This window comes from Canariomyces notabilis (assembly GCF_033297395.1).
Source record: "Canariomyces notabilis strain CBS 508.74 unplaced genomic scaffold N656scaffold_2, whole genome shotgun sequence".
Classification (NCBI taxonomy): Eukaryota; Fungi; Ascomycota; class Sordariomycetes; order Sordariales; family Chaetomiaceae; genus Canariomyces; species Canariomyces notabilis.
The window spans coordinates 767,748-792,068 of NW_027041824.1; the positions used below are offsets into that span (position 1 = coordinate 767,748).

Sequence of the window (24,321 nt, forward strand, 5' to 3'; positions counted from 1 at the left end):
ACCGCAGATTGGCCAAGGTACAGTACCTTACTCATTCGGAGACGACAGAACTGCGGACTTTAAAGTCTGCACCCTTCACAATATCCGTAGTCAAGGTTGTGTTCTGCGAGTTCTGAGGGCTTCTCCTACTGCCCTGTTCACCTACCAGCATCTCCTTCCAGCGATCACCACGTCCATACATATGCCCCTTGATACTGAGTAACGTTACCGTTTGCTGTGCGCTGAAAAGAAGCTGTTCCTGCCACGTGCCTTGAATGTCGAGATGGCGAATGGTGTGGCTTCTCGAAGCCGCAAGGCTTGCCTATCCACTTAGGTATTGCGGTTAACGGGCCAGGAAGGCGCAATGTCTGCTCCTAATCCAAGGTGAGACTCTAGGAGTCCTGGTCCACGAACATGAACCCGACATGAACCGTGTCATAGCTTCCGGTGTAAGAGGGAAATAGTGGGGCAGCGCCAGCATCAGCGAATCCTGGTGGCTGAATTTCCAACTGCCAAGAACGATTGCGGGCCGAAGGCGGCCTTGACACGTGACGCAGAGCTTCGTTCCCGTTGAGCCAGCGTTTGGCCCGGGCGTTTCCGATCTTTGCCTTGGAAGTGAGGCAAAATTACGCTGCATACCCATAGATTTTCGAGGGAGCAATTGTCCAAACCTTACCTTCAAACCGCTCATTCCACGCCCCCCCTTCACCCCATTCACCTTCATGGCGTCCCGGAGACTCGCTCTGAACCTCGCGCAAGGCCTTCGAGGCCGCGCCAGAGGTCTTTCTGTGCCATTCAGGCGAGGTCTCGCAACTCCTCACACGAATTCGCCCGCCATCAAGACCGAGACGACAACACTCAAGAATGGCTTGACTGTGAGCTTCGGTCAGCCCAATTGACCTCGTGGAGCTCGTCTCTAACTCGATCCGTAACTCAGGTTGCGACACAATACTCTCCCTACGCCCAGACCTCGACTGTCGGCATGTGGATTGATGCCGGGTCGCGCGCAGAGACCGACGAGACCAACGGCACCGCCCACTTCCTCGAACATCTCGCCTTCAAGGTACGGATCCGTCTCGCCTGACATGTGCCTTCGCGTGGAAAGACTCATGTTTGGCTGACTGTATTTGCGCCGCAAACAGGGCACCGCAAACCGGACACAGCAGCAATTGGAGCTCGAGATTGAGAACATGGGCGCTCACCTCAACGCCTACACCTCGGTTCGTCCCAAAATAAGACATCAAAGCCTCTGCCGACAGCTAACTGGGGGGCACAGCGCGAGAACACCGTGTACTTTGCCAAGGCGCTTAACGAAGATGTGCCTAGGTGTGTTGACATCTTGCAAGACATTCTCCAGAATTCAAAGCTCGAGGAGTCGGCCATCGAACGGGAACGCGACGTCATCCTGCGCGAAGCCGAGGAGGTTGAGAAGCAGCTTGAGGAGGTTGTTTTCGATCACCTGCACGCCATAGCCTACCAGAACCAGCCTCTTGGCCGAACCATCCTCGGTCCCCGCGAGAACATCCGCGACATTACCCGGACCGAGCTCGTGAACTACATCAAGAACAATTACACGGCTGACCGGATGGTCCTCGTCGGCGCCGGCGGCGTTCCCCACCAGCAGCTGGTCGAGATGGCCGACAAGTATTTTGCGAACCTTCCGTCCAAGGCCCCCGAGACGAGCGCCTACCTTCTTTCCAAGAAGAAGCCCGACTTCATCGGCTCCGACGTCAGGATCCGCGACGACACCATCCCGACCGCCAACATTGCCATTGCCGTTGAGGGCGTTAGCTGGAACGACGACGACTACTTCACCGCCCTGGTGACCCAGGCCATTGTCGGCAACTACGACAAGGCCCTCGGCAACGCCCCGCATCAGGGTAGCAAGCTCAGCGGCATCGTCCACAAGAACGACCTTGCCACCAGCTACATGAGCTTCTCCACGAGCTATAGCGATACTGGGTAAGCCCCATATGCCAGCGGCCCGTCGCCCGCTTGCCTTGGCAAGTTCTCTGCTAACCAGTTTCCGTAGTCTCTGGGGTATTTATATGGTTACTGACAAGCTCTCCACCATCGACGACCTGGTACACTTCACCCTGCGCGAGTGGTCCCGCCTGGCTGGGAGCGTTACCCCGGCAGAGGTTGAGCGCGCCAAGGCCCAGCTCAAGGCATCCATCCTCCTGTCCCTGGACGGCACCACGGCTGTCGCCGAGGACATTGGCCGGCAGATCGTCACGACGGGCCGTCGGATGAGCCCCGGCGAGATTGAGCGCATCATTGACGGCATCACCGAGAAGGACGTTATGGAGTTCGCCAACAGGAAAATCTGGGACCAGGACGTTGCCATTAGCGCTGTCGGCAGCATCGAAGGCCTCTTTGACTATGCGAGAATCAGGGCCGATATGAGCAGGAACTTTTAGATTACGGGAGAAAAGGAGGCGAGGGGGGAATGAGGGGCTTGGTAGAGGAGAAATGGGAGCCGCGCTCGGGTTCAGCGTGTACTATAATCGGTGTTGCATCCAAACCCAACCCATGAATGTACTGTAAGGGACCGGGGTAGACATAGAGCAATCCATCTGTTCTTTTGTGTAGGCCTCGGCTGGATGGCATGGAACGCGAAGTGTCTGGCTGCGAGAAGTCGAGAGGTCAAATCAGGAGGCGTGAAGGGGGCTCAACTGTCCCTGGCATTCCCGGCGTCACTCATACATACAAGTTGAAGTGCTGGAATGACGGGCGCATGGACTGCATCTATGACAATGATCTACCTGCCCGATGGACTGATAGCGCAGCGTCTAGGTCTGAGCATATTCTCATGTTATCATCAAGATCGAGTTTCAAGATCAGTTGGTCTGTTATATGGCGCATTTACTATCTTCTTTATCCCTTCGTGTCGACATACAATTGGACAGTGCCATGGCAAAGAGAGACATCGATGGCCGAGAGGAGGGATGAACAGGAGAGAGCGGAACGAACAGTCGTTCGCAGAGTCAGTGTGCCCTCCTGATTTAAGGGCCGCTTTGCCCTCCAGATTCAAGGGGCCAATTTGATGTCAACCATGATGATGCTGCTTTGAGCGTCATGAGCTGCAAGTATCCGTAACATTTTTGGAAGACATATTTCGATGTGATAACCAGCAGTTCTACATCGCACCAGGCTTGATGATGAGGCCGAGTACCTTACCTTAGCCATGTATACGTTTGGTAATCCCCCGATGAGAAACACGATAAGCACAGACACAGACGGCAGTCAAAAAGTTATGAGCTACACTACACGTGTGAGTAATAGGGCAACAAGACTGAGTGAGTTGCATGCAGATCATGGACTGACGCAAGTGTGTCGGTCTCACACCACACGAGATTGGTGACTAAGTACCTAATGGCGCAGAGTCATGCGGACAGCAACAAGAGGGTTTGGGATACGCCACTTGTAAACGGTGCTTTCTGTCGGGTGACGGGCAAATCTGCAAGGCAAAAGAGCTGTGGCTGTTCTACACTAGGGATCTGGTAATACCTCGGACATAATGAGGTAGTACCGTAGCCGGTGATGGTGGTGGCGTGATATCGAGAGCGATCTTCACCAATGTGGAGGTTTCGTGTCTATCGAAGTCGAAGGGATCCACGGATACCGAGCACGACAGGCGGGACAGGGCAGTTTGAGGGGCTTATTATTAGGCTTACGCAGTAGAGAGACTGAGACAGAGTGCTATGCTATCCCATAGGATGATGAGACATGCATACAACTTCTATACGCGAGGGCGTATCATCGTATTCTGCTGTCCTCGTCACCTCGGGCTTGGGCCGATCTCACAGGAGTATCTTGATTCCTCACGAGACGTCCCGGCGGGGGCGGAGTGCCTTCGAAACATTGGCATGGCTGTCGTGCTCCGGAATCCACTGTCATACGGGCTGAGGCGTTTTCCTTTGGGTCTGCTGGCCAAGACAGATAAGGGAGCGCTGGCCGGAGCAGGCGGGGGAATAACTTCGGCTGCGTCGGCGTCCCATGGAATACAACGGCCGTGGATTGGGCGAAGCATTACCGGATACCGGGGGGATCTGAACTCCCGCGCGCAGGTCCGTGGCCGTCCCGCTCCCTCTGTTGTTTTGTCCCCTCAGTTACTTCGTTTGTCGTCGTCGGGTCTTTGGGGCGGGGTGCTTGGCCATGCAGAGCCAGCGCCAGCCACGCTTGGCGACTCGATGTTGACGTTGCTCCCCCTCCTCCAACTCTCCTACCGCCAGAGACCACGCCGAACCTGCGACATAGCAGTATTCCGTGAGGGATGAAATCACGAAAGCCGTGAGCAGCTGCTCTGGCCTCTCGCGAGCAGTTGACGGAACTCAAGCATGCAGAGGGCAGCAGAACAGAACCTTAAGGTGGGGATGGATATCTTATAGTTAGAGAGAAACTCATGGCCGATTGCAACAGCTGCCGGATATGGTGTGTTGGAAGTCTAACACTTACACAACCTATGTACGGAGTAGTTGTTATCGGTATGTATACGAAGATCAGGATGACCGATCCCACCAAACACACAGGGCTTGGCATTTTGTCCGAACGTAAAGTTGATGGACTGTCAGGGACCCCAGGCTTGGCAAGTTGGGGAGCAAGTTGACACTTGACAAGGACACTTCTCTTGCTGCGTGGACACTTTTGACAAACTGTACGGATACGCATGTATCCAGATTTCCCGCACATCACCCGTATCAGCATGGAGCTCGGAGTATGAAAAGAACTAAGAATTCGTACGTGCCGCCGTTCATCCAATCCCGCCTGCCCAGGCCAAAGCGGCCAGAGTGATCTACTCCGAACTCCGGGGGAGAGGGCAGGCCAGAACAAGTTGGCCCAACCCAGTGAACCCACCCGGTATGGTGGCATTCGACTAGGCGCTCAGTCGCCGATCGCGCGTCCATATCTGGACTTCATGCATCAAGGCCAAGCACTGTCCATGTACCTCTGTTTTGTCTTGGAGGAGGCCCGGGATCAAGGCCGGAAGTCCAAGTGTACCGGTATTTGTGTGTCCGAATTCAGACATATGGCAGTATAATGACATTTCGGCAAGCAGCCGTTTATGGTGCGTTGACACAAATATTGCATTCAGGCGAGGTCGAAGCGGGCAATCTTGAAGCCGTCATGCAGATGGCGGATCTGGGCGGTTTCTGCCGCAGTTGAAGGACGGCCAAGGGAGCATCGGCACTGGCTTTGCGTTGATAATTAATAGCACGCTGACGACTTTCAATAACCTCCAACGTGGAAGGCTGATGGCCACACTGCAAGCAGATGGAGCTGCGCCGTAAATTTCGAAATCAGTAATATGTCAGCGATGGATCCAGTTCAACCAACCGAGGGTGGATAGAGTTTCAGGTTCATCTCAATGGAAAGTACGGTAGGCAACCCATGTAGTTGGGGGTAGTGTAGCAAAGCAAGGCGCCTGGCGCTGTAGGTAGTAAATAATTGACGGGCTCGCCGTCTTGGAAAACCAACTTGGGCTGAGGTGAGTGAGCGATCGCCTGCCACCTGGGATGAAAACCAGGATGCCATATCATCGCCTTGGCGGCAGAACTGGCCTTCATAACCTCATTGGCTGCGTGATTTCACACGATGGATTGCCTGTCCGGGAGGTTCCGTGTTTATGTGGTGAATTTCAAATTTCCTCCAATCTTCCAAATCCTCAACTCGCAATTGCCCTGCTTTCCCACGGTCTCACCTCGTCAAGTCTCATAATTCCGTTGATTCCGAACCTTCCAAATCAGCCCCCTTGTCAGTTACACAAGGGCTCCGAAGCCCACAGTCAGTCCGTTGAGTGGATGGACCGCTCCACAAGACCCACCGGGCAGCCCGTCTCTCACCCTAGCATAGCCCCACCTTCCCGCCCCTTCGTGGTCGTGCCGCAAAGAGCAGGACAGCGAGTGCCCCCTTAACAATTTCCTTGGCCAAGGCCACTTCACAAGATGTCTTTGTTCCCCCATCTTTTCTCCACTTCTGAGCTCACTTGCACACCTGCAACTTCCTATCCGCCTGTCCCGGGTTCCAACTCAGCGAGTGTCGCCCCAGCCTCTCAAGGGATTCACCTCCGGCCTTGCCAGCTTGCACTGCTACATAAGGCCGTTGACTCTTTTCTCGCTCGTTTTGTTTCCGGCCATACAGAGATTCGTAGTTTTCAAATTCATATCTGTTGATGCTTGGGTGCCGACTCGACGACAATCCGATTGCCTGATGGCCGCTCTGCGGCTTTGAATTGCCTACGTAGCCACCGGGTCTACCTCCTCTCCGGCAAGATGACGTTTATCAATCCAGCCGTGGTGGAAGGGGCACGGTTTGTGGTGAGGCAAGCGACCGAGTCGGCCTTGTCGACGATACTTTCGCCGACAGCGACACCATCGACCTCATTGAGCTCGAGCTCTCCTCTGCCGACCGCCATCACCTTGACAACATCCTCAACGCCCGTCGCTTCGCCGACCGACACCAGCACCCTTGCCAATGGTGGAGGAAATGGAGGCGGCGGAAATCCGGGCAGCAACGGGGGCGGAGGCGGAGGCGGCGGTGGAGGGGGCGGCGGGAACTCGTCGTCGCTGCTCTTCTTTGTCGCACTGGGATTCGGCGTTGTTTTCACCAACCTTTGGTGAGTTTCGTGACGAGATGCAGGCCGTCACGATGGACCCCTAACGTGCGATAGGATTATCGTCGGTGTGAAATACTGTTTCAGGTATAACGCACGGAACCGCCAGATGCGCACAGAAGATGGCGAGCCCATCAATATGGAGAACATGCCTCGCCCGCACCGCCGACGGCGCGAAAAGAAACTAATGACAATCGATGAAGTGAATGAGAAGTTTCCAATGATGAAGTACAAGACATGGGTAGCCAGCCGTGCTCAGGAGGGTTTACCCACTCGGGGTGGTGTGTCGGCCCCTAGCAGACCGGGTAGCATCCGGCATGCAGACGGCATCGCTCCGGAATTACCGCCAAAGGAACGAATCTCAACGGATGACCAGCCCACAACAAGTGGTCCCACAACAGGGCTTGCGCCAGGAACGGAAACTCCAGCCACGCCAGCACCTGCTTCTGTCCTTACTGGAGCCGAAGCTGAAAGGGCTGAGAAGTCCGAGACAGAGGACCATCGCCATGTGCCGAAGGAGAGCACGTCGAGTACGGCAGCCGTCGTCAGGCCGGATTCTATAGATGCCGACCACGAACCAGAACACACAATTGCGCAGAAGCATATGAGCCAGTTGTCACATGACGAGGATGACGAGGACGACCACATTGACGCGGCGCTTCCACCCGAATGCATGGGGACCACGGGTGATACTTGTGCCATATGTATCGATACCCTGGAGGAGGACGACGACGTGCGAGGCTTGGCATGCGGGCACGCCTTCCATGCCGTTTGTCTTGACCCGTGGTTGACTACTAGGAGAGCATGCTGCCCGCTGTGCAAAGCCGACTACTACACACCTAAACCACGCCCACAAGTCCCTGAGGGCGGCTCAGGCACGACAGGCGTCATCACCGTCACGCTGCCAGGCGACTCGCGCGGCAACCGAGCAAACTTGCCCAGCAGACCTCGGCACGCCTTCTTCGGCTTTGGACGACCTGAGGGACGGAGGGCGAGTCAGCCGGCCACCAGCAGGAGACAGCGGGCGGGCGGTTTACAGCCTGGGCAGAATGTCGCTTTCTCATTCTTCGGCCGTCCGAGAGCGACGGATACTACTGAACCTACGCGCCCGCCTCCGGGCTCGTCCGCCCAGGCCTCATCTGGTGGTTTACTTTCCGGTCTCAGAACTGCCCTTCCATCTCTTCGGGCTCCTTGGAGTCGGAACAACCAGGCTCCGACGGAGCCGGCGCCGTCAGATGCGAATCCGGCTGTTACACCTTCACAACTTGAGGCAGGAGCCCGAAATCCACCCAATTAATGACTACGGCGGCAGAACGCCAGTCACGCTCCAATCACGCGCCTATCCACGGGCACGAATCTTTGACCCGGAAGTTATCTGCATCGATACCCATATCTCCCGCATGTGTATATGTATCTTCCTGCTGTGGGCATGGCTGGACTTCGGCCTCTGGAGCAGAGATCGGACGGCCCCCATTGTTCTCATTTATATGCCTCCTTATCGGGGCTGCCATCATCACCGAAACTTGTTTGACCTCGGCTTGGTCGGTTATATACAATACCGTAAAATCTCGACAAATCGGTCCTCTTCTACTGCACAGTCTAGGCCAAGCAACGTCTCTAACCCTGTGTTCCACCCACTTCAAACCCCGACTTCCACTTCTCAACGCATCAGCAGAGTTGAAGCGCATTGCATAATGCAAGCCTAGGATTGGTCACCAGGTTTACACTGCGCAGTAGAAGAGGACGGATTTGTCGAGATTTTACGGTATACGACGTACTATGGGCGCTATTGGCGACGATGCTTGCGAAATCCTCCGAGTATTAGCACCAATGGCAGAGTTATGGATGTGGGATTGTTTATATGAATCTCGCAGCCGGCCAGTCACAAGGCTGAAGTGTACTAGCAGTGGATATCTTAGGTTTTGTGTTCATTTTTCTATTTTTTATTTTTGTTTTTCCCCTCCCACCATCTTACAACTCTTGGATTGCATAGCACAGTACAATGGGTTTCCTATGGAGGGCGAAGTCCACCCTCGGAGCATGGAGTTACTCGGGGCGGGAGGATGGGCAAATGAGTATGAGCAGATACTGTTTGGGCAAGCTTGGTATGCCTGATAGGCTCGACGTATTTGTTTATGTTGGAATTAACGCTCAACTGTAATGAATGGGCACAGCTCAAGTGATTAGCTACAACACGCTCGCACCTCTTGATTCCTCGTGAGACTGAAAGCATGGTTGGACCAGGGGACGGGGCCATGTCCAACCAAGACTGGCTACTCTTTCCCCAAGGAGCATTATGACTATAGGCGTTCGTCGCAGCGTGGTCACAGATATCTCCCTGTCTGAAACCTATTCCCGAAATTCGCTGCCCGGTTCAGCAGATCCCTCCGCTGCGAGTTGCTTATCCTTCCCCCAACCTTCATATCCTTCTCCCAATCGAACGCCCGCTTGCTCGGATCATCCTCCTCCTCGTCGCCTTTGCCCTTGCCGCTACTACTACTACTACTACCCCCTTTACCCGTCGCCTTCCCAGCCAACCTCGCAGCCTGGTGTTCCTCCACCAGGCTCCGCCCACGCGTCTGCTCTGTATAGGATTTGATCCGCGCCTCGTCTGCCCTCGTACTATCACTCCCGCTGCCATCGCCTGGTTTCTCTGGACGTGACGGCCGTTGCGAAGGTTGTTGCGAGCCGGCGGTGGAAGGGTCTTCCCTTCCCAGCACGGCGTTGGCCAGCCGGCGGGCTTTTTGCTCGGGCGTTTCGGTCCAGAGAGAACCCATCCCGCCTCCTCCTCCTCCTCCTCCCGGCTTCCCATCGGCTGTGGTCGCCGCGCGCGGCCCGCTTGCGAATTTGCGCGCTTTGAGCTTTGTCGGGTCTGGTGCCCGGTACGCCCCCGTGCTGCTCGGCGGGGCGAGCATCCAGTCGTCGCGTTTGGGCGCTGACGGTTCTTGTTGGGATTCGGGGGGGAAGGAGGTTGTTGTTGTTATTGTTGTTGGGTTGAGGTTTCTGGTCCCGGCGGGGACGGCGGTGGGGAGGGCTGGGCCCCAACCGTCGTCATCGTCGTCGGAGGAGGATGAGGAATCGGAGTTGGGACCGGTTGTGGGCCTCTCGGAGAGGTCGGCTGGTGGCGGCGCTGGGCCTAGTACGCGCTTTGGTGCAGGGGGCGATGGGGCGGGGTTTGTGGGAGGAGCTGGGCCTGCTGTGCCGTCTTCCTCGCCGTCTGAGGTTAGGGGAATCTCGTCGTCGTTGGTTGGCTTTGTAGATGGTGGGAGTGAGGGGCCAATTGACGGTTTTTGGGTTCCCGGCGCGGGGGTGATGCTGTTTCCTGCTGTTGACGGTAGCGAGGGGCCCATGACTCTGTCGCGATTGCTTTCGGATCGCGGCGCAGCAGCTGGCCCAAAGTCGTCGTCCGAGTCGTCTTCTTCCAATGGAATCTCGTCTTCGTTTTCGCGACGGGAGGATTTCGCTGGAGGCGATCCTACTTCGGCCTCGTCTTCGGACGCGCGCTTGCGCTTTTGGAGGTGAGGAGGGAGTTGAGGTCCTATAGACGCCATTGTGAATGCTAAATTCTGGATTGAGAGCAAACTTGGAGCGCAACACTTGAGGCGGTAGGTTGCTGGTGCCTGGGAGGCAGATAGTGTTGGGGTGGAATGTCGCAAACCTTCGCTCAAAGCATGTGTTATCGATAAGATTAGCATCCTGGTAGGTGGCTCGGTGGCTGAACAGGCCCCACTACTGTAGGTAGGCCGTTGTGAGTGGTTAGGGGAACAGAGCTGTGCCACTGCGATGGGACAGCTCCAGGCGCTATCTGCAGTGGTGTATCGCTCCTTGCACGCACCAGGGCCATACAGCAACCTTTAGCCTGGAGACAACTGCAATGTGGATGATGAGATCTTAGACGCCAGAGCAGAGCGGGTGTTGTACGAGTAGCGCGCCCTGAAGAGAGCATTGGAAGCTTGACCGAGGTTTCTCAAGGCAAGATCCATGTTCCTGGCCTAGCCACCATCTTGAGGTGTTCTTACTTCTTAGTCTCGTCGGATTTCGTCGCGCCCATACGGACTGGTACAGTACGCGTGGAGCCATGCGCCTCAGTGTCAAGACTCGATGAGTTTGCGAGAACCGCGGGGGCAGGATGGCCTAGGCGACACCATGGCCGACGAACCAGAACTGGCTCCGGTTGAAAGCAGCGGCCACCGCTCCAGCTCAAGCGACGACGACGAGACGGTGAAGGGCGATCGAGACGAGCATCACATTGCCGACACCCTCGACGAGGAGCCGCAGTCCGCTACGACCCCAATGCCCGCTTCTGGCCCGAGCATTGTCGCCCACCGCTATCGAGAACCGGTAGACTCGGAACACGAAGCAGCCTCGGAAGATGGCTCAACAACGGAGGCGATGCCGCGGTTGGGAGAGAGTCCCTTAGGCTCTATGCTCTGCATCCCAGACGATACGCCTTCGCTTCAGGTGCGTCGTTAGTACAAAGACCTCATGGCCCTGTTTGGCCCTGCCCTCGTCTGACATCCCAGTACAGGGATCCGTCGTGTCATCCCCTGGCAGCAGTGTGCTGCCTTCGCTCGCCTCACGACCCGGTCTGGCGAGCCCGACGCCTTCCTTTAGACCCTTCGACCAGAGGTTTCAGTCTCGCATCTCCTCGCCGCTTCTTTCCTCTCCCCGGCCCTCCTCTCCTGCTTTTCTAGCAGGCCATGGCCGCAACCTGTCCGCGAGCAGTCAGCTGCTGCTCGATCAAGGCGACACCGACACGCCATCGCCACCATGGGAAGCCGTGCGCTGGACCAAACTCAGGAAGCTCAATGGCCAGGCTTTTTCCGAGGCTGCGAGGAGGAATTTCGGCTCCCCAACCTGCTTGGCCGTTTCCGCCTCGATAGTGCTGGGTACCTCGAAAGGGATTATCTTGGTGTTCGACTACAACCAGAATCTCAAGATGATCATCGGCCCGGGAACGAAAGGTGGGAGAATTGTCTTTACGGTTGTAAGATTTCAGGTTGCTGATTATTTCCTAGCTGTTGAGTCGGGCGCTGTCACCGCGATCGCAATATCTGCGGACCACACCACCATTGCTGGAGGACACGCAAACGGCAACATTTTTACTTGGGACACTTCTCGGCCTTCAAGACCCTTCCTCAGTATCCTGCATCTGGATCCGTCACATTTGCAGAATAGGACGTCTGACGGCCACGTGCCGAATGTTGCAATCACCCACTTGGGCTTTTTGGGCACCCGCCACACTGCTCTTGTCTCCGCCGATGACCGAGGAATGGCCTTTTCCCATCTCGCAACTCGAGGGACAGGAGCACTTGGCAGGACGGTAAGGACAGCAAGGATATTGGGACGATACCCGGACTCGAAACCGCCCCCTGGGAAGACGCTGAAGCCTAGCACTGTCCTAGCGTTTGCTTCCTTACCGCTCGGCAATGTCGAGATGGCCACCGATACGATGGGACTCACAGCAATGCTCACTCCATATTTACTAGTCATCGTCTCCACTACCCCTATCGCTCAGACTCAGCATAAATCCGCGCGGCCCAAGGAGGTTGCCGCGCACAGTGCCATGACTGGATGCCTGGCTTGGTTTCCCGGAGTCAAGCTAAAAGTGCCAGACCCCCTTACAGGAAGCCACATGTCCAAGGTCAAGCTGGTCTACTGTTGGTCCAACGTCCTCACTGTCCTCGACGTTGACGAGATACCCGCCGAGGATAAGGACAAACCCCCAAGTCTGAGATTCAGGGCGCGGAGTCGGTGGAAATGCGAGGAATCAATAGTCGCCGTGCAATGGTTGAGCCGGTCTGTCTTGGCCATCTTAACCATTTCTCAGCGGCTGATTGTGCTCGAGGATAGAAGCATGCGCATGACTGAAGCCTTCGATCTTATACACAAACACATCTATCATGTTGACAGGTTCTCAAAGCAACTCGGTGCGCTCGTTGAAACCCTAGACGAGGAGGATCCTTCAATGCATGGTGTCGTCGCCGATGCTTTTTACATGAGCTTCAAGACCTACAAGGGCCGACTTTTCCTCCTCGGATTCAACGACATATCGATTGGGGCTTTGTCCAACTGGGCAGACCGGCTCATCGCCTTGATGGAGAACGGCGACTATGTCGGCGCTATTCAACTAGCAACATTGTATTACACAGGCGACACCAACAAGCTCACAGTTGGACTGCCAGAGGACGCCGGGCTTAGGCATTCCATGGTCCAGGACAAGCTCATGGAGATCATGAGAGCATCCCTCAAATACGCATTTACCCGGAGGCGACAAGATAGGGAATCTGTTGACGATGCCCACTTACACGAACTTGCAAAGACGTGTTTTGTCGCTTGTCATAGCATCGGAGATACCGATTTTCTCTTCGACGAGATATACAGTTGGTATGAGGATGCCGAAGTCGAAGGGATTTTCCTTGAGAACCTGGAGCCTTATATTCTTGACGGGTCTATCAACGCTATCCCTCCGGTAGTTGTTAAAGCGATGGTCAACCACTTCGTCAGCAGGGGCATGGAGAGCCGGCTTGAGGAGATGATTTGCCACATGGACACCGCCACCCTTGATCTTGATCAAATCACGCTTCTCTGCAAGGAGCATCGGTTATACGATGCTTTGATCTACGTCTGGAACCAAGCCCTGAACGACTTCATCACTCCGCTTCTCGACTTGCTTGCCCTCCTGGTACCCATGACGCAAAATGGCCAGCACACCGGTTCTGAGAGCCTAATACAGGCCGAAATCCACGGGGTAAACGCCCTGAAGATATTCCCATATCTCTCTTACATCCTGACTGGACGCGTCTATCCTACTGGCGACACGCTGCCCGAGGGTATTGCCCAAAAGGCGAAAGCTGAGCTCTACTGGTTGCTATTCTCGGGGAAGAGCATCATATGGCCGAAAGGCAGCAACAAGCGGCTCCTTACAAAACCTAACCAATCGCAAGAGCCGTCCTTCCCTTATTTGCGGCTGATTTTGGGGTTTGACGCCCCTAGCTTCTTGAGTGCACTCAACGAAGCATTTGAGGACTCCGTTCTCAACGATTCCCCCGAGAAATCGACGAACGGCAGGTCTGGTCGAGATTTGCCAGAGGAGCAGATCTTTGGTCTGACAGTAGACCGGCAATATATTGTCTCAATTCTGATGGAAATCATGAATCCATCTGATTTTTCTCGCCAAGACATCATTTACCTGGATATGTTCATTGCTAGGAACCTGCCAAAGTACCCACAGTACCTGCTGTTCCCCGGCTCAACCCTCACCAGAGTCCTCATCGGGCTGTGCAACTATCCCGGCCCAGACCTGGCCGAAGATGCTCAGCTCAGCGCAGAATATCTCCTGTCGGTCTACCATCCACCAGACATTGCAGAGCTCATACCCTTGCTCAAGAAAGCGGGTTTCTATCGCATCTTGAAACGCATCTACCGAATCGATAAGCATTACGGGAAGCTCGTTCAGGTCTATTTTGAGGACCCAGACGATCGGGAAGCCATTTTCAACTGCATCGAGTCCTGTCTGCGGCCGTCAACAGGTCTTACGCGGCGCCAGGTTGAAGATGTCCATCAGGTTATCAAAGAACATGCCAGTGAACTTGTGGATCTCGATCCTACTCAGGCAGCCAGAACCATTGCCAGTCAGGCCCCGGAGCTGCATCAACACATGCTAGACTCAACCTCTGCCCAGCCCGAGCTGCAACATGCTTACTTGAAAGCGATCTTGGAGCCGGAAAATGAAATCACGCTTAACCGCACACCAGACAGAGCTTTGGTGGAACAGTATCTGCGATTGATGTGCAGGTTTGATCCGACACACGTAGCTGAATACGTTGGCTTGGTCCAGTCCACCAACCTAAGTCTAGACGCACTGCTTCCAACGATGGAAGAGACGGGGGTGGTCGACGCGGCTGTCATTCTCATGGCAAAGGAGGGTCAGGTTCAAGAGGCTATGGGCCGGTTGATCAAGCATCTCGAGACTCTCGAGTCTGCTCTGCAGGGCCTCTTTACAGGAACGGCTTCCGAGGACGGCGCGGGCAATTTGCGAGAGTCAGCCGAGAATTTGATGCAGGCCCTCAGAAAGTTCACTCTGGTGGGAATCTGGCTGTGTCAGGGGCAGACTAAAACTGCTCGCCAGGCCAAGCCCAGCCGGCGAGGGCAGAAGTCGCCGCCTGACGGCACCCTCTCGGCTGATGAGAATCTTTGGCTCGATCTGATTGACACCTCGGTGCAAATCACCCGGCGGCTGTCGTCTACCTTACAAGCGGCGCCAGATCACGCAGCCTCAGGTTCGGCAGTAGCAACAGCAACAACAGATGGAGACGCTGAGCCCAGCCCAACACTGTCCACCCAAGATACGGAGAGACTTGTCGCTGTTCTCCGGGGCAACGTACAAAACACCTTCACGGCCCTTCTCACCTCCACCTCGGCCCTTCCGAGCGTCTCTTCCACCTCCTTGTCCACGACCGCCCTAGTCCCCACAACCGCAACCACCACCACCGCCGCCGCGACGACTGGAATAGGGCGCAACCTCTCGTTCCTGCGCATCCTGCGCGCGTTTCTCACGCGCGCGGCAGCCGCCTCGCCCAGTCTGGCCGACCTGCGGGCCGTGCTTGAGTCGTTGTTTTCGGCGTACGCCTACGAGGAGTCGATCCTGCGCCTGGCGAACCGGCTGCTCGAGCGCAGCCTGTTTGTCAGCGTCAGCCAGGCTGTCGAGCTCCGGCAGCGCGGGTGGCGGCCCCGCGGCTCGACCTGCGAGGCGTGCGGAAAGCGTGTCTGGGGCCCGGGTGTCGCGGGGAATGGGATCTTTGAGGCGTGGGAGGAGAAACAGAGGAGGGTTAAGGAGGAGGAGGGTAGGAGGAGGAGGAGGAGGGCGGTGGTGCAGGAGCAGCAGCAGGGAGGTAAAGAGGGTGGGATGGGGGCTGGGGCGGGGAAGGGGAAAGATGTGAGCCTGACGCTGAGGACGGAGGGGGGGAGAGATGATGGTGATAACAACGACAACGACGACGATGAGGGTGATCATGAGGGGGTGCAGAAGCAGGATCCGAGGGAGAGGCAGCAGCAGCATGATGGTGACGAGCCTGGGGTGTCGTCGGGCCAGCCTCCCAGGAAAAAGGAGCAAGCCATGCTGGGACCTTTGGTTCTGCTGGCGTGCAGGCATATTTACCACCAGAGTTGTCTGGAAGCGACCATGGCGAGGGATGGGCAGGATAAGGATAAGGAGAGGGGGTACCGATGTCCTGTTGACGGGTGAGGTTGGGATAAGGTGAAGAGGAAGGTGTATTGTGTTGTATCTTTAGCGGGAATTTATGTATTGTCTGTGTTATCTCCCATCGAGATGATCAAAGTGCTGAAATCAGGCGGTGAATGAGAATTGTAATTCCAGGAAGCTCAACTTGGAGATGGGTTGGGGTTCCAAGTTGTTGGTTAGGGGGCTCAGGGGGGTAAAGAACAGGGGGTTGTATTGTTGCTCTACGGATACAACCCCGCCAATCAGTCAAAATTGCCGGTCTTCGGCCTGAAGCTCGCTATGCAGCCCTACTAAACAAGGCCGCTTACACGGCTTATAGGTTCCAGGTCATAAGGTTACCTACCGCCCGATGCATGCATTGGTCCAGTGTCCGGTTTTACTGTAGCGACAAGATCATAAGCAAGGGGCTGAATCACTCCATGGGGTTCACAGCCTAGAGCAAAGAGAGCACATGTTCAGAGACAAAAGAGCTGCATACAGATACCACCGTAGAGGGCTGATATTCATCACAAGACTATGTATTGCCTTGAACACTTGCATGTCATGAACCCTCCATTGATCTTTGGCCTGAATAACCAGTGCAATCATCCCAGACATCCAATGCGACGCTTCATAGTCTATTGCCTACCCCCAAATCCATCGCCAGCCTTCACCTGGGTATCGTCTGGACATCCGCTCCGAATAGGTCATCAAGAGTCCCTTCCGCTGCAACTATCTAACTGTCCACAATCACCAGCCCTTAGATAGACGTCTTCTCCAACTGTTTCGTCAGTTCGTCAACATCTTTGTCTTTGGTCTGGACAACCGGCTCTTCTTGCGCCTCCTCGGCCTCTTTGATAAGTTTCTCGGCCCTCTCCTCGGGCTCGAGTTCCTCCTCTTCCTCCTCCTCCTCCTCTTCTTCGGCCTCCGACTCTTCCTCAAGATCGCTCAGGCTGTCCAGGCCCCACTCGTCCTCAATGACGATGTCGCCGCCAAGCTTCTCCTTGCGCTTTTCGAAAAGTTCTTGCAGGGCAATGATTGACTCGTCGGTCTCGGAGAACTTATTACCATTGAGCTCAAGTTTCTTGAGAACAGGCAGTGCCTCATCGACAGCCTTGAGCAGGCCCTTGATACCTGGGGCTGTAATCTCGTTGTACTGCAGGCGCAGAATTTTGAGCTTCTTGTTCTTCCCAAGACCAAGAGACTTGGCCAGCAGGACGCCGCCCTTCCCGCCAAGCAGGGAATCGCCAACGCCCAGCTCTACCAGCTCGGCCCAGCCAGGCACAACCTCAGCCAGCGCGCGGGCGCCCAGCAAGGTGAACGTATTGTCCTGGAGATCCAGCACCTCGAGAGCCGATGTGTGGCGCAACCCTTCGCTCAGCAGATGCGAAATGCCCTCCTGACGGATGCCGTTTTGTACCATTTTAATCTCTTTGACCTTGTTGTGCAGCTTGAACGTCTTGGCCCACGCCGTCATGCTGCCGTTCTCCAGCCTGTTGCGGCCACAAATGACCGTCTCGAGGTATGGCACATCCTGCCCCTTCTTGCGCGCCTCCTCCTTCTTGGCGTGCAGCTCTGAGAGCGCGTCGGCGATCAGGATGCCGGCGTGCGGGCCGAGGCCGTTGTTGTTGAGGTAGAGGTGCTGCAGTGGCACGTGCGCGGCGAGGAAGGCGACCAGCGGCGCTTGCGTGTTGAGGCCAAAAGCGTTATCATTGAGGTTGATTGTGTTGAGACGCGGAAGGTTGAGGATCGAAGTGAGAAGGGAACTAAGGGCCTCCGGGATTTCGTTGAGGAGCCGTCCGGTGAAAATATCGGCGAGGTTTGCGACCTATACTTCATGGTTAGTCTGCGACGGTAGGGAACCTGAACATTGAACACGGGCTGGACATACCCGCAATGTCTTCTTTGTCGCAAGAACCTCACCGAGTAGCTTACAAGCGCCGATGCCCAACGTGTTGCCAAGCATGTGCACTTCTTCGACATCGTCCATGGCGAGGAGTGGAGCAATGTGAGGCTCCAAGTCCTCAGCAGTGTCCAGCTTCAGACCTCTCCCCTCGAGGGAGAACACCTTGGTGGAAGAAGGCATCGTCGATATGAAATACAACGCAAACCTGGCCGTAGATATATATCTCAAGAGTAAGGCTTCGGTTTATTGCAGGAGAATTTGAAATCGCTGCGAGATCAGAACCAAAGAGTGGTGCCTGGTCGCGACTCGATATTTATTATGGTGGGGGAGGGGTCGATAATGGAAAAAGACCCTGCGCCCAACGCCCTGAAGTGGCAACCTCCTTGACACACTGTTTGGAGGGTGCCCCCTGACGGGTTCCAGCAGATGCCAGCAGCTGTTACCAAGCGGCCAGCCTGCAATCAAGCCCAGGCCAAGCTTTCCCCTTCCAGGTTTGTTTCTTATCGACGGAGCACAAAGACGCTGCTGATCGCGGCGCTGATGTTGGCTCGGCCTCAACATGCATTTTCATAAGAGTTTCCGACTATTCACGTCGCCTAGTCCGTTTTGGCTTCCCCGGACAGTTAGTTTTATCGTAGCCGGCCCAATGCACACAGCCACTTAGCGCAGTATCTCCTTTCCTGGCAAGACCTTCAGACAACAACGAAACTTGGGCCGTACTCTATCGCCTCTGAAGCTACGGTATTGCGGCTCTTATACATCTAGCACCTCCCTGCAGCCGGCGTGACCAAGCCGCGTCTTGCATCAAATTTCCCATCAAGTGTCACCACATTCATAACCAGACCAGACTCTCAAAATGGACGATTCGCCGCTTTCATCAATATCCTCCTCCGAGGATGAATATCCTGATGAGGCAACCGAGGCCATGGACGACGAACCGCCAGCGAAGCGGCAGAAGACGATACCGCGATCCACAACACCGTCGGCCGTTGTCAATGAGCCTGACGCAGACCCGGATCCGCTCGAAGATATGTCCGATGTCTCCTCCGACACCGATGGCGATGTTCCTAGCTCTCCGCTTAATGCGCGACAAGACGAGGATGACTTTCAGGAGCAGATCACCGTCTGCGAATGGGAAGGGTGCAAGGCTGCCGACATGGGCAACATGGACAAGCTCGTCGAACATATCCACAATGACCATATCGAAAGTCGGCAGAAGAGATACACGTGCGAATGGGTTAGTTGCGCCAGGAAGGGTATACCACACGCCAGCGGCTACGCACTCAAGGCTCATATGAGAAGCCATACGAGGGAGAAACCCTTCTACTGCTATCTGCCTGGTATGTTGCACTCAACCGCCTCCGGTCTCAGCGATCAACTAACGCTCGAGCTCCTAGAATGTGATCGCGCGTTTACTCGGTCCGACGCGCTGGCCAAACACATGCGCACTGTACACGAGACCGAGGCCCTTCGCCCGTCCGACCCGGTCCCAAAGAGCATGCAGTCCGGTGCCGCCGGCGGCAAGTCCTCAAAGCTGAGGATCGTCATCAAGACACCACAGTCGCATGCTGCAGGGCAGGACGATGCCACCGATGACGCCAGCATCGGGGACTCTGAGGCCGGGGACATGTTTACTCCCTTGACAGAAGATCAAGGATTCACAGCCAAGGAACTCAACATGCCGCTTGAGCGGCTCATGAAGTTATGCCGGCTGCAGGTGAAGTGGGCTGAGGAGGAGGGTGAGATTCTGCGTGCCGAGTGCCAGCAATGGGAGGAGGAGTACAAGCGCCAATGGCTTGAGAAGGAGGTGCTGCTCGAGCAAGTAATTCGGAGTGAGGATGAGTGGCATCGCCGGCGGCAAGCCGTTCTCTCTGGAGCTGCCGACGTTGTTGTCACTGCTAATGGCGAACCGGCCAGCGCGGGCGAAGCGACGGCTTAGGAGTACGTCTTAACGGCCACGGACGAGAATGCCTCGTCTATAAGCTTACGATGCTTCAGACTTCGACCTTGGTCCTCCTGATTGCCCAAAGCCGATAAGGCCAGCACGTCCGCGGAGAAGCGCATTGTACTTGTATAGCATGTCGGTAGCTGAGCGAGTGCCAATTAAAGCGCCATAACGGTGCATACTCGCCCGCTCTCCTGAATCATGACAGCGAAACGACTCCAAGCTGGAGACTCGGCGTTCAGAATTTGGCTAGCCCCAAATAACCCTTCCATTCACAGGCATAACCACCATAACTGAAACACTCCCAAATCCAACCAACCATCTCCCCATGCCAGACAACCAAAAAGGAATATGTTCTACATACAATTCCCGCTTACCTACAGCCTAACATCAACACCCAATCCCGAACAAAAGCCCCCAATTCCACTCAGCCTGCCACCATCCCCTTTTTCTCACCTCCTCTTCCTATCAGCCACCACGTTCCGGAACGGCCACCCGCTCGTGTCCTTGTCGGCCCCGGTCCGCCGGCTCACCCGCACCCGCCTCTGGCTCTCGCCCGCAAACAGGAGCACCCACAGCCCAAACGTGGCCAGCACGCTCGCGCCCACACAGCCAAAAAGGTATGCGACGGCCCGGCCGCCCGTCGAGTAGTAGCGCGTGTAGGCGTAAAAGGCCGAGGCGGCGTGGTAGAGTGCTGAGATGAGCACGGCCGCGTTTGCGTAGGGCGACGGCGGGGTCGTTCCGTTTGATTTGTTGTGGGTGGTGGTGGGTGGGTCTGGAAATGGGGTTTGGTTATTATCAGGGTTTCATGTCCGTTACTGGTGGGGAGAAGATCAGGGAAGGGAAAGGGTGTTACGTACCTTCGACCATGGAATCGAGCGGGAGGGCGCCGGAGAGCACGAGCAGTAGCAGGCCCAGCGCGAGCTGTGAAAGACCGAGGGAGCGGGCAAAGTATCCTTCTAGGGAGGCAGCGGGTGCCCCGCCGTAAGGGGCGTTGGTGGTGTCTGCTCGCAACAGGGTGCTGACGAGAGAGGGCCAGACGATGAGCGGGAGCGCCTGGGCGCTGAGCCAGGCGAGGCTGGCGACGCTGTAAGTCGAGACAACCTGGGACAGGAGGTTGTTAGACGGGACATGGTCAAGCGAGGGCGGGCATGGTAGGACTTACATCCATTGCTGATTTGAAGTATCTAGGTTACGGGAGAGTATGCGGTATTGTGGTTGGGATGAAGGAACTTGTCAAGATAGAATTGTTTACTAGCAAGCATGTGTATTCCCTTTTTAAGTCGGAGTTGTGAAACAAAATCCTACTGCCTTCAGTTCACTTTCATTCAAAGCTCACAAAGGTTTACCCAGCCTGGCAGTCAACTGTACAATACTTACAAAGTCCTTGCCCGTATGTATCGATGCTGCCTTACGTCATTAGAGAACTGCGGGTGGGTTCCCACAGGGCACCGGAAATCGTCGGGCCCAGAACGTGGCACCCCTGCATGGAGGGGCATTTCCGTGCCGCCACTGCTGAAAGCCGATGTCGCATCACAAATGCATTTGAAAGCAGATAGTATCGGATTATGCATCTCCGGGCAAAATTTCCAATCAAATACCTCTCGACAGTCTCTCCGAACCATCTCAGTATTAGAAACTCCGCATGAAGACCGGCGATCCCCTCCATACTTCTCTAGCCGAATAGGACACAGAATCTCGCAATAACCCAAGTCATCGAGAGCTACGTTGGGCTGTGGCGACGGGACCAGTCCCAGCGTTTGCTGAGCACACGAGACCGTCACCATACTCTGAATCTTCCAGAGTGAACGATCGCAGCAAACCGCCATGTCTGCCATCCTCTCCGTCGACGAACTCAACGACTTCATCAGCCCCGGAGTAGCCTGCATCAAGCCCGTCGAGACCCTACCGACCGCCCCGCCCGCGTCGTCCGATCCACAATCCCTCGAATTTGAAGTAATCCTAGATGGCCAGCAGCAATCCACATCGTCGGGCACCGCGGCCCCGGCACAGATATCCCTAACCGACTGTCTTGCTTGCTCGGGCTGCGTGACCTCAGCCGAGGCCGTCCTGGTCAGCTTACAAAGCCACGCCGAGGTCCTCAGCATGCTGGACGCGGCGCCCTCCCTGAAACTCGTACACGATGACCAAGGGAGGTGCACAGTTTCAGGGCTAGAAAACCCCTCGTCCAAGCTGTTCATCGCGAGCGTGTCCCCGCAGACACGGGCTAGTCTAGCCGCTGCGTGTGGCGGGGGACTCACAGAGCAGGAGGCGGGGCGGATGATAGAGCAATTGCTTATGGGCGAGCAGGGGCTGGCGAGAGGCGGAAAGCACGGCAGCAGCTTCACATGGGTGGTGGATACCAACACGGCGAGGCAGGCCTGCCTTGTGCTGGGGTCGGACGAAGTCCTTGGATTGGGTGAGGGGAGGGTTCAGCCGGTAAATAACATGCCCACACAGCCAATCCTTACGTCGTCCTGTCCGGGGTGGGTATGCTACGCCGAAAAGACGCACCCATACGTGCTGCCTCACCTGTCACGGGTAAAGTCGCCGCAAGCATTGATGGGCACGCTCCTCAAGACAACGCTCAGCCGGCTCCTGGGCATTTCACCGGACAGGATATGGCATCTTGCTGTTATGCCGTGTTTCGACAAGAAACTCGAAGCTAGTCGGGAGGAGCTGACCGACGCCGTCTGGGCGGCGGACGCTGGCACTGGCACGCCCAAGAAGGGAGTCAGGGATGTGGATTGTGTCATTACAAGCAAGGAGATTTTTATGCTCGCGGAGTTGAGGGGGGTAGATTTTTTCGGTCTGTCTACGTCAGCTCCTCGGCAGCCCCCATTTCCCGATCCCGTTCTTCAGCGCTTCCTGTTCCCCGCAAAAAGGCGCAACCAACATCGGGATGCGGGCACATCTGGTGGGAACCTCCACTTCATTCTCCACGATGTCCAGTCGAGACACCCTGGCTCGCAGATCCGGACGACGCGGGGCAGAAACGCCGACGTCGTGGAGTACGCTGTTATCAACCCTTCAGGCGACGCCGTTTTTAAAGCGGCGCGCTACTACGGCTTCCGCAACATCCAGAACCTTGTTCGGAAGTTGAAGCCGGCCAAACCATCTCGCATGCCCGGCGGGAAGCCCTTTGGCAGCGCGAGAAGGCCGACGGGCAAGTCGACTGGGTTGGATTTTGCCTATGTCGAGGTCATGGCATGTCCCGGTGGCTGCACCAACGGAGGCGGTCAGATCAAAGTCGATGACCGGGTCATCATCGACCGCAAAGAGTTCGGTGAGAAACCAGGGCCGCAGGAGCAGAAGGCTTGGTTGGCAGAAGTCGATGAGGCATATTTCTCGGCGGATGAGCCAGAGTCTGTGAACGGCGTCGATGCCGAAGTTGACGGCAATCTTTCCATAGATCTTGTTGCTGGAATTTCTCCTTCGCACATTCGTGATACCCTGGCGCATTGGGCGGATATAACGGGTATACGTTTGGATAGATTGGTGTACACGAGTTACCGCGAGGTCGTGAGCGACGTGGGCAAGAGCCAGAGCGACACAGAGCGGGTTGTCCAGCTGTCAAGCAAGATAGGCGGCGGTTGGTAGTACAGATGGCGCCGGCGGCCGTACATCCAAGCCTGCGTAGAAAATCACCCTCCTTTAGCCCCTCGTCTGGCGAAACCAAAACCTTTCCCGCTGCTGTCAGGTCCTCTGGGTGCCCGTATTATCTGATCCTCCTCACGGGGCGCGGTCAGCTGGTCTCCTAGGTTTGCAGAGGCATCTCCATGCTTCTGGATGTTGAACCCTGGTTTCGGTGAATAGCCGGGGTCGTATAGTTCCCTTGTGCCGCCGGCTTGAGGGCTGGCTTGTCGTTGCCGGTCCTGCCGCCCGTTATCATGATCGCGATCGCGCCCACGGCCACCGCCGCTGCCTCCACGCCCTCGGCCTCGCCCCCTGCGATTCTGCCGCACCTCGTTTCCCTGGGGCGGCGTGACACTTCCTGGAGTGGATTGTCCCGACGACGGGTTCGAATCGCCAAAGATCTTAGCTCGCGCCTCCTCGTACCGCCGCTGCTTCTCCTCGAGCTCACGCTGCTGCCGCTTCCGGATTTCTTCAATTGTTTCTTGCTTCTTCTTCCCGGCGTCTTCATCCTCCTCGTCGTCTTGCAGTGTCAACTTTTCGAGACCTGTCACGGGGTCTCTCTTGGCGATCATCTGTGGCGCTGGCTTGCGGCTGAGGAGTTTGACGGCAGGTTTGAAAGGTGTCGTGAGCGGAACTGGGTTGATGAGGGACGGCAGGATGGGGGGTTCTTCGGGCGTTTCCCTGTGCTTGAGGTTAGAGGCCTCAAGGGCATTGGCTCAAGGGATCAGTCGTACGCTGACTTCCACAGCTTACGCTGTTCTTCTTCGTGTTTTGCTAAACGCTCTGCCCGCGTCATGGCCGCTTGAGGCTCCGGCTTGGGCGGGTTTTCCTTTGCCATGCGGTCCGCCTGCGCTTCCCAATCCTCATCGTCCCAGGCATCGGGAATCTTGTTCGTGCCCATGCTTGACGAAATCTCTAGCCCGTACGAAGTATGTCTGTTGCTGTTCGTGAGATATGGAATAGATATGACAATCGGAGGGTGCAAGCGTAATTCTGGTACGTGTTCTAGAAAAGATGCA

At 56.0% G+C, this 24,321-nt stretch overlaps 11 protein-coding genes across 11 annotated transcripts; 6 read left to right on the top strand and 5 right to left on the bottom strand.

The window, feature by feature from the left end:
* Positions 1–701: 701 nt before the first annotated feature.
* Positions 702–2,399, top strand: N656DRAFT_786674 (uncharacterized protein; the record flags this gene model as incomplete). Its single annotated transcript, XM_064816547.1, has 5 exons — positions 702–854; positions 917–1,042; positions 1,122–1,199; positions 1,256–1,941; positions 2,012–2,399. 5 exons carry the CDS (start codon positions 702–704, stop codon positions 2,397–2,399), a joined length of 1,431 nt encoding a protein of 476 aa, XP_064673833.1.
* A 955-nt stretch (positions 2,400–3,354) lies between these two features.
* Positions 3,355–4,301, top strand: N656DRAFT_234048 (uncharacterized protein). The gene has a single exon (XM_064808970.1). It carries the CDS (start codon positions 3,684–3,686, stop codon positions 4,257–4,259), a length of 576 nt encoding a protein of 191 aa, XP_064673834.1. The 5' UTR covers positions 3,355–3,683; the 3' UTR covers positions 4,260–4,301.
* Positions 4,023–5,096, bottom strand: N656DRAFT_233936 (uncharacterized protein). Its single transcript, XM_064808969.1, has 4 exons — positions 4,727–5,096; positions 4,438–4,634; positions 4,229–4,343; positions 4,023–4,071 (listed from the first exon to the last, which is right to left on the bottom strand). The coding sequence occupies exons 1-3, from the start codon at positions 4,884–4,886 to the stop codon at positions 4,314–4,316; spliced, it is 387 nt and encodes a 128-aa protein (XP_064673835.1). The 5' UTR covers positions 4,887–5,096; the 3' UTR covers positions 4,023–4,071; positions 4,229–4,313.
* A 1,155-nt stretch (positions 5,097–6,251) lies between these two features.
* Positions 6,252–7,889, top strand: N656DRAFT_794589 (uncharacterized protein; the record flags this gene model as incomplete). Its single annotated transcript, XM_064817306.1, has 2 exons — positions 6,252–6,595; positions 6,650–7,889. The coding sequence occupies 2 exons, from the start codon at positions 6,252–6,254 to the stop codon at positions 7,887–7,889; spliced, it is 1,584 nt and encodes a 527-aa protein (XP_064673836.1).
* A 956-nt stretch (positions 7,890–8,845) lies between these two features.
* Positions 8,846–10,145, bottom strand: N656DRAFT_774479 (uncharacterized protein; the record flags this gene model as incomplete). The annotated part of the gene is made up of 1 exon (XM_064814276.1): positions 8,846–10,145. A coding segment is annotated over one exon (1,229 nt), but the record flags the coding sequence as incomplete, so codon positions are not given.
* Positions 10,146–10,379: 234 nt separating this feature from the next.
* On the top strand, positions 10,380–15,992 carry N656DRAFT_745110 (uncharacterized protein). Its single transcript, XM_064812892.1, has 3 exons — positions 10,380–11,053; positions 11,121–11,556; positions 11,611–15,992. The coding sequence occupies exons 1-3, from the start codon at positions 10,694–10,696 to the stop codon at positions 15,837–15,839; spliced, it is 5,025 nt and encodes a 1,674-aa protein (XP_064673838.1). The 5' UTR covers positions 10,380–10,693; the 3' UTR covers positions 15,840–15,992.
* Positions 15,993–16,279: 287 nt separating this feature from the next.
* N656DRAFT_745111 (RNI-like protein) lies at positions 16,280–18,053 on the bottom strand. The gene is made up of 2 exons (XM_064812893.1): positions 17,707–18,053; positions 16,280–17,643 (listed from the first exon to the last, which is right to left on the bottom strand). Exons 1-2 carry the CDS (start codon positions 17,899–17,901, stop codon positions 16,576–16,578), a joined length of 1,263 nt encoding a protein of 420 aa, XP_064673839.1. The 5' UTR covers positions 17,902–18,053; the 3' UTR covers positions 16,280–16,575.
* A 182-nt stretch (positions 18,054–18,235) lies between these two features.
* N656DRAFT_234776 (uncharacterized protein) lies at positions 18,236–20,054 on the top strand. The gene is made up of 3 exons (XM_064808971.1): positions 18,236–18,462; positions 18,569–19,061; positions 19,119–20,054. The coding sequence occupies exons 2-3, from the start codon at positions 18,578–18,580 to the stop codon at positions 19,658–19,660; spliced, it is 1,026 nt and encodes a 341-aa protein (XP_064673840.1). The 5' UTR covers positions 18,236–18,462; positions 18,569–18,577; the 3' UTR covers positions 19,661–20,054.
* On the bottom strand, positions 19,824–21,060 carry N656DRAFT_826146 (uncharacterized protein). The gene is made up of 3 exons (XM_064818470.1): positions 20,832–21,060; positions 20,527–20,770; positions 19,824–20,441 (listed from the first exon to the last, which is right to left on the bottom strand). Exons 1-3 carry the CDS (start codon positions 20,835–20,837, stop codon positions 20,119–20,121), a joined length of 573 nt encoding a protein of 190 aa, XP_064673841.1. The 5' UTR covers positions 20,838–21,060; the 3' UTR covers positions 19,824–20,118.
* A 433-nt stretch (positions 21,061–21,493) lies between these two features.
* N656DRAFT_794595 (iron hydrogenase) lies at positions 21,494–23,266 on the top strand (the record flags this gene model as incomplete). The annotated part of the gene is made up of 1 exon (XM_064817307.1): positions 21,494–23,266. One exon carries the CDS (start codon positions 21,494–21,496, stop codon positions 23,264–23,266), a length of 1,773 nt encoding a protein of 590 aa, XP_064673842.1.
* A 44-nt stretch (positions 23,267–23,310) lies between these two features.
* Positions 23,311–24,203, bottom strand: N656DRAFT_794596 (uncharacterized protein; the record flags this gene model as incomplete). The annotated part of the gene is made up of 2 exons (XM_064817308.1): positions 23,311–23,983; positions 24,037–24,203. 2 exons carry the CDS (start codon positions 24,201–24,203, stop codon positions 23,311–23,313), a joined length of 840 nt encoding a protein of 279 aa, XP_064673843.1.
* Positions 24,204–24,321: the final 118 nt, after the last annotated feature.

Bases quoted from the DNA above. Each gene is read 5' to 3' on its own strand.
- N656DRAFT_234048 (XM_064808970.1), top strand. From the start codon at position 3,684: ATGCTATCCCATAGGATGATGAGACATGCATACAACTTCTATACGCGA.
- N656DRAFT_233936 (XM_064808969.1), bottom strand. From the start codon at position 4,886: ATGGACGCGCGATCGGCGACTGAGCGCCTAGTCGAATGCCACCATACC. The intron at 4,635-4,726 runs GCACGTACGAAT...GTATCCGTACAG, and splicing joins GCGGGATTGGATGAACGGCG to TTTGTCAAAAGTGTCCACGC. The intron at 4,344-4,437 runs GTAAGTGTTAGA...CCCCACCTTAAG, and splicing joins CTACTCCGTACATAGGTTGT to GTTCTGTTCTGCTGCCCTCT.
- N656DRAFT_745110 (XM_064812892.1), top strand. From the start codon at position 10,694: ATGAGTTTGCGAGAACCGCGGGGGCAGGATGGCCTAGGCGACACCATG. The intron at 11,054-11,120 runs GTGCGTCGTTAG...ATCCCAGTACAG, and splicing joins ACGATACGCCTTCGCTTCAG to GGATCCGTCGTGTCATCCCC. The intron at 11,557-11,610 runs GTGGGAGAATTG...ATTATTTCCTAG, and splicing joins CATCGGCCCGGGAACGAAAG to CTGTTGAGTCGGGCGCTGTC.
- N656DRAFT_745111 (XM_064812893.1), bottom strand. From the start codon at position 17,901: ATGCCTTCTTCCACCAAGGTGTTCTCCCTCGAGGGGAGAGGTCTGAAG. The intron at 17,644-17,706 runs GTATGTCCAGCC...CATGAAGTATAG, and splicing joins CGACAAAGAAGACATTGCGG to GTCGCAAACCTCGCCGATAT.
- N656DRAFT_234776 (XM_064808971.1), top strand. From the start codon at position 18,578: ATGGACGATTCGCCGCTTTCATCAATATCCTCCTCCGAGGATGAATAT. The intron at 19,062-19,118 runs GTATGTTGCACT...TCGAGCTCCTAG, and splicing joins CTTCTACTGCTATCTGCCTG to AATGTGATCGCGCGTTTACT.
- N656DRAFT_826146 (XM_064818470.1), bottom strand. The intron at 20,442-20,526 runs GTACGTAACACC...CCCCATTTCCAG, and splicing joins GCTCGATTCCATGGTCGAAG to ACCCACCCACCACCACCCAC.